The sequence below is a fragment of the Pseudorasbora parva genome, chromosome 1 (assembly GCF_024679245.1).
Source record: "Pseudorasbora parva isolate DD20220531a chromosome 1, ASM2467924v1, whole genome shotgun sequence".
Taxonomy (NCBI): Eukaryota; Metazoa; Chordata; class Actinopteri; order Cypriniformes; family Gobionidae; genus Pseudorasbora; species Pseudorasbora parva.
In genome coordinates this window covers 22,668,355-22,683,386 of record NC_090172.1, presented here as the reverse complement: position 1 = coordinate 22,683,386, position 15,032 = coordinate 22,668,355, and the positions used below count along the sequence as shown (strand labels likewise).

The 15,032-nt window shown below is 38.3% G+C and overlaps 1 protein-coding gene across 2 annotated transcripts in view; it reads right to left on the bottom strand.

The window, feature by feature from the left end:
• The window catches only part of zgc:194930 (uncharacterized protein LOC557813 homolog), a 31,544-nt gene that overhangs the window by 3,445 nt on the left and 13,067 nt on the right, over window positions 1-15,032 (bottom strand). For both annotated transcript variants that reach the window (XM_067436066.1, XM_067436141.1), the window contains exon 2: window positions 8,518-8,570. In XM_067436066.1, coding sequence (XP_067292167.1) covers window positions 8,518-8,570 — 53 coding nt within the window. The remainder of the gene's footprint in view (window positions 1-8,517; window positions 8,571-15,032) is intronic.

Sequence of the window (15,032 nt, the reverse complement as noted above, 5' to 3'; positions counted from 1 at the left end):
TGTCTCCGCTGTCATGTTCAATACATTTAGTGCATTTCAAACAATGCATCACGAGACCATTTTCATTATAGACATTCATCATAAATTCTCCACATGTTTGGGCCCCCATCTCTGCTAAAATCCATTTCAGATTAACAGTTTCAGGGTGGATGAAATGGAATTTTCCACTCTACCTGACAGGATAACATACTTTACCCTTCGTAAACATTACCCACATAAAACAACACACACACACACACAGCCTACTAGTAATGAGGGCTGTTTTTTTTGACAGAAGTTGCAACAGAGTAGAATGCTAATGTTTATCCGAAGAAAGATCTGACATAATGCAAGAAAAGCCTGGGAACTTTTCACATTATCCACCCTAAACAGTTCCCAGACTGCATACTTTTCCCAGTGGATTTTCATATAAGTGCATCTTTTCACCTAATATTGCCCACAACTCAATGCAAAGTTGATTTTGTGAGGTTTAAAGATCTGACTTCAAGTTGAAGAAAATTGGTCACTACAATTTTACTAAACATGAACAATGTATGAAACCAGGGACGTAACAACCATAGACATTGAGGGGGACAAGCCCCTGAATGATTAGAAATGGCAAACATGTTTGGTATTAAAGCTACACTGTGTAACTTTTTTAGTTTATTCTAAGCTAAAAACACAAAGTTCTTTCAAAAATATATGTGCTCATTTACGTATATTTACTTCTTTCAAGTAATAAAGTAATTCTCGTAAGTTTATAATATGCCATTGAAAATACATACGGGTGAGGGGTTCGAATGCCGGTCCCCATGTTGCTCCTCCATCTTGAAAGTACATTAGCCAAAGAGGGACATACCTGTAAATTCAAGCTTTGCCTTTCGCGTACCTCTAGCTCTCCCTCGCACCTCCGTCACATCAACTGATCTCTGCTCACGGAGAAAATGATATAGCCTACAATGTAAACTTTGCCTTAGTGATGTCGTACAATGTACAGAATAACGACAGCACTGATAAAAGTTACTTTACTAAGATTAGCTTGCATTCATCTTAGAACCTGATAGCTGATGTTAGCAATGAATGGTAAAAAAAAAAAAAAACCAAAAAAACAAAAAAAAAAACTATTATTAATTTTACATAAAATGTCATAACCTACATGTTAACTGACAAATTATATAACTGCAAATTATAATAGTTTTCTAAAATAACCTCATCACTTGAAGGAACACTCATGGACGAGGTCGAACTGGAAGCCATGTTCATCTTGGACTAAATCAGCCACCATAGGAGTTAAAACAAAATCGGAATTGAGAGGGACAGCAACTAATATTCACTGGATGGTCATATACCTTTTCACCGCTAAATGGTGGAAAATATCACACATTGTAGCTTTAATGATTTTAAATATGGATGATTATATCAGTTTTTTTACAATAGCGAATGAGAGAAGTGACTGAGAGCACTGCGACCGCGAAACAAGCTGCTGTGTGCGGGTCTGTCAAACAGTGGAGATGGCGGAACGGCGTGTGGAGTGTTGCAACAACACCTCTATTTGTAGGCCTATAATGTGTCTTCGAAAACGTGACAACCGAAAAGACAGAGGAGCAGAGGAGAAATGGCCTTGGTTTTGAACAAACCAGGTGAGTGTAGAAAGCAGCTAGCAAATGTAAACATCACCTGTTGAATGACGATCTGCTACGTACGTGTTTACACCTGCTTCTTCATGAGATCACGTGAGGTGCTCGTCCTGGCATGATCATCTTAATAATATCTTGTAGTGTGAGATGCGCAAATGTTTTTAAATCTTGTTGTGTCCATGTTTGAGAGAAAAAAGCTGAAGATTCTCCTTATGCGAGTGATGCCACCAGATGTTATAATAATCTGTAAGGATTTAAAAACTCAAGTCTGAGCCCATCTTTACAAACAGCTTTGTTTGTTACTAGGATGACAAAAGTAAACATTTTAGGTTGGTCTGCCTCAGCAGTCTAATAGCGCTCGTCACTATCAGAATGAGTGAGATGCCCATATAAACTGTAAAAAAAAATATGTACGTCTCCGTGACGTCAACCATAGGATTCTGAAGAGCAGTTCTGAAGTGTAAAAGTAGGGTTGAGCCATCTTGGCAGCACTTCACTCCTAGCCTGACAAGTCAGACCCACATCAAGATGTTGGTCTGGGAACACATTGTTGGCAGGGCTCCATCCGGGGGAGGGGATAAAGGGTTGTCTTTGAAAGTCCCTCTGCAAGCAATCGGATAGCGCTACAACAAACCAGAGCAATGAAGAAGATTTAGCGGAGCTAGTTGATAGATTACATTTTTGCCGTATCTGTTCAACAAAATTCAGAGCACATCTTCCTTTTTTAAGAATGACTTCAATGGCGTTCTTTGTTCATTTCTCAAAGAAAAGCTTTACTCCAAGTCTTCCAAAGTCGCAGCCAAAGCTGGTTCGAAAGACTGCTGTTCACCAGCTTCTGTGTTTACAAGTAACACGAGGAACCGTCACAACTCTGTCATCATTATGTTAAGCCCGCCCAGCGACTCTATACATGATGTGATTGGCCCGACCAGAGATTGGTTTTTCCAGCTTGCAAGCCAACGGAGAGTTGCTAGACGCCCTGACTGCACATTAGATTTGCTGCTTCTAGAGTGCGCCTAGATTTCTAGGCCAAGCGCTCACAGATATGACAATGGGCAAAAAGTTGGGACATGGGTGAAGCTGAAGTGGCGTGATGACTAACAGACAGCAGACAAACAGCAATCCACCTATCACTCAAAGTGGCCACTCTCTTAATTATGCAAAGGCTTTATATAATGTAAACGAATGAGTTCTAAAGAAAAAAAAAATTCACCCCCTTCACAGTTGTCATGAAGGGTCAAATTAGCTATTTAGTCCAAAACCAAAATTTGTATCAGGCTGTAAACATTTTCCTTTTATGCTGTGAAGGAAAACTATGCTAAAGTTGGGAATTTTAACATGGGGCTCAATGAGATTCTGCTCCCTTCTGGAGCCTGTTCCTAGCAGCCAGTCGATGCATTGCAATTTAAAGGGCTGGATCCGTTTTTTTCTTTTCTTTCTAGGCTTGATTGTGTTTATGGGGTGCAGTATGAAATGTCTTAATACTTTATTTTCTAAAAACCGTATTTTCCTTATATTTGAACTTTATTCCACACCACTGTCTCCAGTGTCCTTTGAACGGCTCGTCTGCTTCTTGCTCCAATGAAGCCCATCGCTCTGAACAGGGACGTGCACAGGGGGGTTGCTCAGGTTGCCCGGGCAACTGCCCATATGCCCTTCTCGACTCACGTTGCCCTTCCGAGGTGGAAAAAAATAAATAAAAAAATCGTACAATGGATGCAGAATTTCACGTAGGCCTAGATACAAAAAAAAAAAAAAAAATCGCAAAGCCTCGTTCACTTCCATATTCGGGTACCCGTCCGAAAGTGAAAGTCAATCAATTGCTTGGGGCAACGAGCTGGCCTGGGGCCTCAAGACAGCGACAGGTTAAGAATAAAATGCAACGACAAACTGCTTGAGCGCCCCTTTGATAGTCAATGCAGTAAAGTGCAATGACACTGTTATCGGAATCCCCCTCAAGAGGGCCCTCTCAGTCGTCGCTGACAACAGCCACCCAACCACGCAATCTCTGCTGCCGGCAAAATACAAAACCTCCTCGGCGATCATGAAGCGGAATTATGCTTTAGGAAGCCAGAAAAGAAAAAAGAGAAAAAACAAGATAGTGGTAAGTGATAAATTACACTATATAAAATAGCTTTATTTGTACAAAAATGGTGTAAGTTTGCAGCAGGTAGGCTAGCAAAAATATGTTTATGTTAGCTAACGTTACCTGCCTGGCAAATGCTGCTTGTAACGAACAGTTAGTGCAACTTTTTTTTCAAACGGATGGAATACGGTTACTTACTGTAATATGTTTTTTTTAACTGGATAAGGAAGACGCAGATCTGTTCCAGAATAACTGTTTATCGTATTTAATGACATAAAATTGCTATAGCTTTGTAATAGGTTTTGATGAAAGTGGCATAGCATGCTATACTAACTATTTTTATGCTATGCATAAATAACCTGGAATAGTTAATATAGCATTAACTATTATTATAAACATTATTTAACCAGAAAGAGGCAGAGGAACATGATTTTTTTTTCATAGCTTATCTTAATGTGCTAGTGTCGGGATATATGGTAGTAACAGTTTATGCAAATATGATATTATTTTTATAAGTTACCAATGGATCTTGAACAGTTACTTTATTCTGTGTGGAAATGTTTACACTGTTGCATTTTGAAGTACAGTATCAGGACAACCCACATGTTTTACTGTTACTGTTTATTAACTATTTAACAGGTATTATAGTCATCTGTTGCAACTTCATAATAACCATCCAGATAATGTTTATAGACAGTTTACAAACCAACTAGTAACCCTTAACAAAGTGTTAGGAATATTTGGTCTGTCTATCTATGTAATGTTTATAGATGTTTTAAAAATGGTTTCTTAAAGTTTTACAAACATTTTTTAATCATTACCCGTTTAGCTGTAGAAAGTTAGCCATGTCCATTTTGCTTGGGGCCCCCAAAATCCTTCTAACCGCCTTGGCTGAGCCTGCATGAGCGGCACTAGAAGGAGATTGTCGTCGTTGTCGGGTGAGACTTAACGTTGTCGGAAAGGTATGACAAATGGACGATCATAAACTGTTGATGGCAGTTAAATTAATATTGTCTTTTTTTATTAGACTATTGATATTGACTGGTTTAAGTTCTTTATTGGTATAGGCAAGGGAAATGGCCTCAAACGCACCAAAATGCAGGAAATCACATCTACGAAATAAAAAAAATTCTTGGGGAAGAAACCCCCAGACCCCCCTGCAAAAAAATAGCCCCACCTATAATATTTTTCCTGAGCAGAACATAAATACCACTAGGGGGCATTGAAATAATAATGATAATGGCAATAACAATAATATGTAATTGGACAGATCATGAGGGGTGGGGGTGGGGTGGGTGGTTTCGGTTGGGGGGGGGGGGGGGGTCCCTTTTTTAGGTCAGAGCAACTGCCCCTCAAAAATCCTGTGCACGTCCCTGGCTCTGAATAACGCAATGGTCTTAGATTGGTTAGATGGCCAAATGTAGTTTCATGCAGGGGCGAGGCTACATAAGGGCCAGGGTGGCACTGGCCCACTCAGATTGACGGCTGGCCCACCAAATCAGAACAGACAAAAAAAAAAAAAAAAAAATTTGGGATAGCAGAAAAGAATATGCCTATGTGACAACACAAATCACTTAAACACGTACAAAAAGTTTCATAAAAAAATAGGGCTGTCAAATATGTTAATAACACGTTAACGCAAATTCATTTTAACAACACTAAATTTTTTAACGCAGCGCGCATTTTCTGTTTGATCTGTGGCATAGCCCGTAGTTGGAAAGGATGCAGCACCAAACATTAACAGGGAAAGAAAAGGGTTGACATTAATATTCTAAACCAAAAGAGCAGTTATTGCCAACATAAGCTACCACATAAGCTAGCACATTTTTTGTTTCACTTTTATTAGACTTCAGAAAGAAAAGTGCGTTTTTTTTCACAGAGCGCATTCTCTGCAGTCTGAGCGCGATGCACTGCAGCTCACTCTCGCTCATGTCTGAGGTAAATCATTATCACCGATTACAGTACACGTGTTTTATTGAACTAAATACATTACAATCGGCTAGAACGAATGCACAGGTTACTTTCCTGAACAAGCGCGCTCCCGAGTCCATGTTCTTCACACTGTCCACGTAAATCGCAGCCCAGTTCGGCGCGCACACGCAAAATACCGGCAGTTGAATATGGAGTCTCTTAAAGGGGCCGCACTATATTCCTACTCGTTGAATATGGACCTCCTCCTGTTGGTGTGGTTCTGGTGCGCTCACTGGTAAACATTAACAATTTTTCATACGAACTTTGCCCTGCTCTGAATTAAACTTCCAGTGTAAAAACTCCCTTTATATTCTTAAAATGAGAGAAATCACTACTTACACTTAATTTTTAAGTTTAGGCTTAAGAGACATGAACAATTTCTTAGATAAACATCTATGACCTTTGATACGTCTAATCTTCATGCTGTATTGATTATTATTGAATAAGTATGGTTTCACTAATAATAAATGTACATTTGCATAAAGCATGCATATTTGTCCATACTCATGTTGATTAGAGTATTAAAAACTTAATTTTAGATTTACAATTGCTAAAAATGTGCGATTAAATTGTGATTAAATATTTTAATTGATTGAAAACATTTTCATGTAACTGCCTTATTGCAACAGCCAATCAATAAGCTTAGTAGTAATGTTTAGCCAATCACGTATTGTTGAGGGGATGGGAAGATGAGTTTACGTCTGCTAGTGAAATAAACTTTTAACACGGGCCACGGTGCATAACACAAGATGAAATTCTCACAGGTTAAGCTGCAAATACATGTTTGATAACAGTTATACTGAGTTGCATAAGTGACAAGAACTGGTTATTCCATTTTAAAATTAACCCAATTACTGAACACTGATGTCTTGTTAGTGGTCATATAGCAGCACACTATCTATATTTGTCTTCCTTGCAATAGGCTTTGTAGCTGCTTGTTATAAATTAATTTTGTATATATGAATTATATGAATTTGTTGGCAAAAAATAAATCATATATAGCTTATATTTACTGTCAAGTGATTTTGTCCCATATTGTTAAATTTGTGTAATTTGAGAGTAGTCATTGAGGTCCACCCTATTCCACCAAGGTCCACTCAGTTAAAAATGTCTGGCCTCGCCACTGGTTTCATGTATTTTTATTGGCTGAAGTGCCAAGCACAGGTTGTCCGGAAACGCCATGTCCCTTACCATTACAGCCAGAAGTCACATCCGCGGTGACTAGCAAGAGTTTATGATGTCACCGACCCAGGAAGAAGCTCGTTGTAGTCCAAACCGGCCGTTTTTGTAGGCAATAAACTGCCATAACTTTAAAAGACAATATCTCCGTTTGCATTAAACTTTCAGCGCTGTAACATTGCAGATACGGTTTATGCTCAAGCAGCAATATTACACACTAACTAAAGGTAAACAACTGAAATTGCATGCAACCACCCCTTTAAGCCACTTTCGTATTGGCTTCAAGAGAAACTGGGGGAAGTTGCCGCTGTTTAACGAAGAAAAAAAAAAAAAAAAAAAAAAAGAGACCAACAGTAATATCAAGTGATGTAAACGACACTTTTTATGAAATTTCACCATTTTGAATTTAAAAATGACTGTAAATCATAACTGAATTTGACGTGGCGAGAATCGCTTTGCATTTTTACATATTAGGCAGATGAAAATAAAGAGTGGATGTGTGCATATTATTTGCACATAGTTTACTTCATAACTACAGAACTGGAACTTTAGCATTCTTATTTATTTTTCTTTATAATTCCGTAAATCCATTTTAATCATTTAATTCCTTTAAATAAACCAATTAGATCTATACACCACCTCAACCGAGGTTGTACTATTTAAGTGAACCGTATCGAGCCATACCAAACTGCACCATGTAGTGGAAAAGCACCATAATACATGGTTACAACCTTGTATGAAACAATAATACATTTTAGTTATTTATTAATTTTTGCATGTTATTTTATAAAACAGAAGAATGCAGATAGGAAAGTAGAATCAGATCACAGTCGGACTCGAACCTGGCTCCTCATAAGCCAGCTACACTTGTGTCTTAATTTGTGTCTTGAGGTTGTGCTCAATCCACTATGCCACGGCTCTGACAGTAATAATACATTTTGAGGAAGTTTAACAACTTATATGCAAATGCAAACAGTACGTCAGGGGTTTCCAATTCTGCTCTTGAAAGTGCCAAACTCCAAAAAACAACCTGGATGTTTTGTGTGATCCATAAGACATTAATTACATGGTTCAGGTGTGTTTAATTAGGGTTAGGTGGCCTCGCAGGAGCAGGATTGGACCCCCTGAAGTATGTGAAAATGTGCCTGTGGTATCAAAATTATTATTTTGTGTACCATCTTAGAATTGTTTACTTTTATATCATATTAAATCGAGTTCAAATGTGTGGGTGTTGTTCAGCAGATCTGACACAGAGCCAATTAGACTGCACGCTAATGTTAAATGCCATAAGAAAGCATGTATTTGTAGTATTTGCATGAGGCAATTCTTGCAGCTCAAGCTAAGCCCAGAAATGTGACATTCTGAGCAATTAAAGGGCAGTTTGAGAGTGTGAATCTGTGTGTTTACTGTGAATTAAACTCTTTGTATCAAAACAACCTACATATATTTTGAAGTGTAAGGTATAAACTAAAGGAATACATCCCTTGGCAGAGAACAGAGCATTGCTTAATCACAGTTTCAACCAAAAACTGATCTCAGGTCAGCTTTTGAGAGACTACAAACTCTCAAATGACTTTGCTGTTAACAGCAGCTATGTGAGAAATATTTGGATCTTCAGAATACTTGAGAATAAAGAATATCTACTATTTATACCTTCAGTCTTACCTTTTTATCATCCTACAGCAACTGCAACCCATCTGGACAGTTGTGTAGAGAGCCTGTGAAAAGACAAAAAAGGAGTCACTGTTTGTATAACATTCTATAGACTGTACATTAGCTGTACTTACTTTACCATATATGGTTTTATTGTAAAATACTGTTAAAATCTTTTTTTTTTTCTTTTTTTTTGCAAGTAAATATGAATTGCTGTCAATCTTACAGTGAATATTAACAGTTTAAGTATTGGCATGCTAACAAATTACAATATATCACAATTAAATATAAATTGTAAAATATACAGGCACCAGTATCCCATACTGTAATACCTAAAACTTTGTTACCATTTTTTTATTATGGTGAATTAAAGAAGTTTTGTTTTTCAGCCTAAATTCAACAGGATATTTTTTACAGTGTACATATAGACTAAAGTGTTGATTGAAATATGCAAGTTACATTTGTTACAGGTATTTGAAGAATGAAGTGTTGTGCCAGAGCTAGGCTGCTGAATCAGTGCTTAGGAGAGTGAACATGATTTCAACAAAGGGCTATTCAGTAACTGTGCTAATTCTTCACCTCAGCTGTTGGAACATGTGGACGTGATCACAGTTATATCAGTGGAAAGAGACCCACCAGCTCGGGAAAGAAATCGGAACTACTCAAGGATAAACATAAAGTCGCCAAAATCTGTTAGCGAACAACTGTGACCCATTGGAGACCATCTTCACAACCAGACTCGGGTACATTATGTTTGTGCACACCAACCAAATTAAACCAAACCATATTGGGTCTGCACCAAATGTGCCGTTCCTTTTTTCATACTCCACCTACCCTATGTCGCAGTATGCATACTATCTATTCTAAATAGTATGTGAGATAAGATTGTTCCAAAGCATAATATGTTGAAAAGCATATGCCATAAGTCTTTGGATGGTCTAATTTATTTCCAGTATTTTCAAAAAGTGTGGATACTTGCACACTCTTAACCACTAATATTGGCCATAATCCATTGTGCTTGAAGGAGGATCCAGTTCAAACTACAAACATGAACAAAAAGTGTTAAACTACAAACATGGCGGATGTGCACGGCCCACGGTTAAGCAGAGAGGTTTAGATAAAGGGGTGAGTGAATAATAATCAACATGTAACTTGATAAAATATTTATTTAATGTTATTATTTAATGTTTTTACTTTTATAAAGAGCCGTTTGGCCATTAACTTTTAAATGCATCATTATGCAAAAATATGTTGAGAGTGTTCAGCATGAAAAACCCTTCTTTTCTCTCCAATACGGCAGGAAATTAAATTAAATTAAATTAAATGTGAAGGATATTAACTGTGATGCAATGATTGACAGTACAGTTTATGGTGACAGGACGCACACAACTATGCAACAGAGCATCCGTTATAGACGCAATTTTATGACGTGATAGTATGTCCCAGAGCTTGTCTACTCTTCTGCTACCCACTTAAAAGTATGCACTTTTTATGTACTTTTAGGGTGTAGTATAAGTAGGCGAAGTGGGTCGCAGTACTAATCACAGGCAGATAAGTGCTCTGATTGGCTAATGTGTTCAGAGTCTGTTGTGATACAGGTGTGATTTCTCAGAACACCTACTTCAGTAAAATCTGCCAGGCCATAAATCATTTTGTTTAATAGTGACATATGGAGTCCACTTGACATATGATATTGTCAGGTATGTGGCTTCCGGACACAAGAAAAGACAGTCACATGTGTTTGTGACATTCTAGATTACTCCTCACAGTGGCCAGTCAAATAAAATGTTATTAATACATTTTGTGAAGAGCAACACAGATGATTTGACCTTTCCATGGCTTGTCGCTCCATTTCAGGCTTTGGCATTTCTTGTGCTCTTTATGAGCAAGGTGCCTTGTAAATAATTGATAGCTCAGTCTGGGGGAAAAAATCTATCTAATAGGACAAAGACACTCCCAGACTCCCTCGCTTTCTCCTGAGAGAGACAGCAGCATGGAAACGTCACCTCATGTGCCCCATATGTTAGAGACAAACATTTACAGCCAAGCAATGCAAAAAAGGCCAATGTAATCACATTGTGGATATTTAGTGGTAACACTTTAGTATGGGGAACACGTATTCACGATTAACTATGACTTTTGCCTCAATAAACTCCAAATTTACTGCTTTTTAATAAGTAAGGTAGTTTTTGTAGCGTTTAAGTTTAGGCAGGTATAAGGTCATGCAGAATAAGGCATTAATATGTGCTTTATAAGTACTAATAAAAAAGCCAATATCCTATATGTATGCTAATAAGCAACTAGTTAATAGCGAGAATTGAACCCTAAAATAATGTGTTTAAATCAAATTAAATGTAATGTAGCATTAAGTAAGCAATAATTACTTAGTTTTAATCGCATGTGACGCAACAAGTAAATGACTTAAGACAAAAAAGGCAAAATTTAACAGGTATATCAAGTTGAGCAATATTTGCTGTGCAGGTTTACTGACAAGCCAGTCACCGTGATAGAAATGCAAATGGTTTAACAAGTGGAAAAATTCAAAACACTGCAATTACAAGAACACGCTGCTGCGAGTCAATGTGACGTCTGTATGTAAAAGAAAGTAAAGGAGCCTTTTAAAATAAGATTAAGAACTGAAGCCTTCTACCCCTAGCTAACAAGTTGTTCTGATGTATACATGACATTCCTACAATGTTAGGTATACTGTAATTCTATTTACTGTGTTGTTAAGCTACTCATTCAAAATTTGGAAGACATTTATAAATGATCCTGAAACATAGCTCACACTTTATAGCTCTCATGCTATTACCATGGACACATGAGACTGAGCTTTCCTTGGTGATTAGCAGACAGATGTGGTACACTCGTTTGACAGCAGGAGTATGACACAGGCACCTGGCAACCTTTGTCAGCTGCTAGGGATTATTGCATTTTACAGCAGTCAACACCGCACACCGTCTTTCTTTACATCTATGCACTAACAAAGGTTTCATGTATGGTAAACACACGTATTATTAAAATGAAAGTAATTAAAATAAACAGGAGTGGTCACAATTTCTTCTGTAGTGTGACATAGAGCTTAAAACGCATTAAACGATTATCGGATACAATTTTTAGGACGGGGACTTGATTCTATCCATCGTTTGTAGATTGGATGGCAGCAGATTTGAATGCGATTTGAAAGCTTGCAGTTGATTGTGGAGAGGTAGAAGTCACCAGCAAAAAAAATCAAATCAAATGATTCATCTAATCAGACCAATATAGATACTGCTATATAGAATAGCCAACTCATTTTGATTACTCGACAGTTTACTGCACCTTGACATCGGCCCATCTGTCATATTTTTTAAAGCCCATTGTTGATTCAAATAGCAAACAACTCTTCCTGCACCGTAACAGACTTTCAAAAATGGTGGTCGAAACACACAGAGTACCACCCCAAAGTCCCTAGTTCTAGGGAAAAGATCCTGAGTTGAAAAAGTGGCTAAAGATGGTAAAAAATAATAATAAAAAATTTGGCAAACTTACGATCTAAACCCCTCATGAATTTCAGCCCTAACCATGCTCGATAGATAGGGATAGTTAACCCAGCAATTAAAAAATTGATGTTTTTCTGCTTCCACCCAGAGCATCCAATATATATGTGACTTTGTTTCTAACACAAATGAAGATTTTTAACTCCAACCGTTGCAGACTGTCAGTCGTATAACGCATGTGAATGGTAACAAAACATGCACAGACAAATCCATATTAAACGCTCGAAAACTATCGCTTTGTATGCGAAACTGAACAGTATTTGTTTTACGTCTAACACACCACCCTGTCCAAAAGCCTTCAGCGTGTGATCACTTCCGGTGAGTGAGGTTAATGTACATGATCTGGCATAGGGATACATGTGATGACTACTGGCGCTTGTGAAAACGCCATAATGCGTACATTATTCACTGACCTCGCTCACTGGAAGTGATTATGCACTGAAGGCTGTTGGACATAGTGTTGTATTAGAAGTAAAAAAAAAAAAAAAAAAAACAATACACAAATATTGGCCTTTGAGATTTTCCTTAGTTGTGTATAATATATAAATACATTTTTGGGTGAACTATCCCTTTAAGAAACGCTCTAAGAAGACCAGAGGAAAATGAATGGGATATCCAGCACTTTATATCCAGAATTGAAATGCTCCATGGAGAATGGTGATTCCTGGAGAGATTACTGGAGATTGCAGGCTGAAACTGAGGTAGATTGAAATCTGAGCCATTTGCCAGTGGCAGACATTTCTCCACTGGAATAAATTGGAGAAGGGAATTTATCATCACTGTAGAATGTGTGGCCTCCAGCTCAGCTTTCTGGCCTGTGCCTTGAAAGTGACAAATACTTAATCTCCTGCAACAAAATGAGGGGGCTTTTCCATTCCCCAGCCCTTAACCTATAAGACAGACAGACAGACACAGACACAGACACACACACACATGCAGACACACACAGACACACAGCATTAAATCACAGACTTACGTGTTTAAGCTTAAAGGCAGACACACAGTATTACTGATTGACGCACACACACACACACACACACACACACACACACACACACACACACACACACACACACACACACACACACACACACACACACAAACTCTTTTTAGAAGAAGCTCTGCTCTGAGCATTACTCAAACGTTCAAATCCCTTCAACTGGTTCAGCAGTGGTGTGTGCCAACACAAACCTACACACATGCACTGGCCTTCCACAGCCAAGATAAACAAACACACAAGCCACTAATGGTTCATTTCCTTTCAATTTGTTGAGAACAATGTGAAGTAAACAGCCAGATAAGCCAGTACAAGAGATAATTAGAGCTATTAATGACCAGCTGAATTAATAATAATAATAATAATAATAATAATAATAATAATAATAATAATAAAAGATTTTATTTATAATGCACTTTTCATTCTGCAGAATCTCAAAGTGCAACAAAGGGAAAAAAAAGAAAAAAAAAAAGAATAAGTTAAAATATAGAATAATACAATAAATCAACCAACACAGACAATGGAACAGAAACAGAGCAGATGGTGAACAGAAACAGAGCTGATGGTGAACAGAAAAACAGAGCTGATGGTGAACAGAAAAACAGAGCTGATGGTGAACAGAAAACAGAGCTGATGGTGAACAGAAGAACAGAGCAGATGGTGAACAGAAAACAGAGCTGATGGTGAACAGAAACAGAGCTGATGATGAACAGAAAAACAGAGCTGATGGTGAACAGAAAAACAGAGCTGATGGTGACCAGGAAAACAGAGCTGATGGTGAACAGAAAAACAGAGCTGATGGTGAACAGAAAAAGTGAGCTGATGGTGAACAGAAAACAGAGCTGATGGTGAACAGACAACTGAGCTGATGGGGATCAGAAAACAGAGCTGATGGTGAACAGAAAACAGAGCTGATGGTGAACAGAAAAACAGAGCTGATGGTGAACAGAAAACAGAGCTGATGGTGAACAGAAACAGAGCTGATGATGAACAGAAAAACAGAGCTGATGGTGAACAGAAAAACAGAGCTGATGGTGAACAGAAAAACAGAGCTGATGGTGAACAGAAAACAGAGCTGATGGTGAACAGAAAACAGAGCTGATGGTGAACAGAAAACAGAGCTGATGGTGAACAGACAACTGAGCTGATGGTGAACAGAAAACAGAGCTGATGGTGAACAGAAAACAGAGCTGATGGTGAACAGACAACTGAGCTGATGGTGAACAGAAAACAGAGCTGATGGTGAACAGAAAACAGAGCTGATGGTGAACAGAAAAAGTGAGCTGATGGTGAACAGAAAAACAGAGCTGATGGTGAACAGAAAAAGTGAGCTGATGGTGAACAGAAAACAGAGCTGATGGTGAACAGAAAACAGAGCTGATGGTGAACAGACAACTGAGCTGATGGTGAACAGACAACTGAGCTGATGGTGAACAGAAAACAGAGCTGATGGTGAACAGAAAACAGAGCTGATGGTGAACAGAAAACAGAGCTGATGGTGAACAGAAAAACAGAGCTGATGGTGAACAGAAACAGAGCTGATGGTGAACAGAAACAGAGCTGATGGTGAACAGAAAACAGAGCTGACGGTGAACAGAAACAGAGCTGACGGTGAACAGAAGAACAGAGCTGATGGTGAACAGAAAACAGAGCTGATGGTGAACAGAAAACTGAGCTGATGGTGAACAGAAAACTGAGCTGATGGTGAACAGAAAACTGAGCTGATGGTGAACAGAAAACAGAGCTGATGGTGAACAGAAAACAGAGCTGATGGTGAACAGAAAAACAGAGCTGATGGTGAACAGAAAACTGAGCTGAAGGTGAACAGAAATCAGAGCTGATGGTGAACAGAAAAACAGAGCTGATGGTGAACAGAAAACAGAGCTGATGGTGAACAGAAAACAGAGCTGATGGTGAACAGAAAACAGAGCTGATGGTGAACAGAAAACTGAGCTGATGGTGAACAGAAAACTGAGCTGATGGTGAACAGA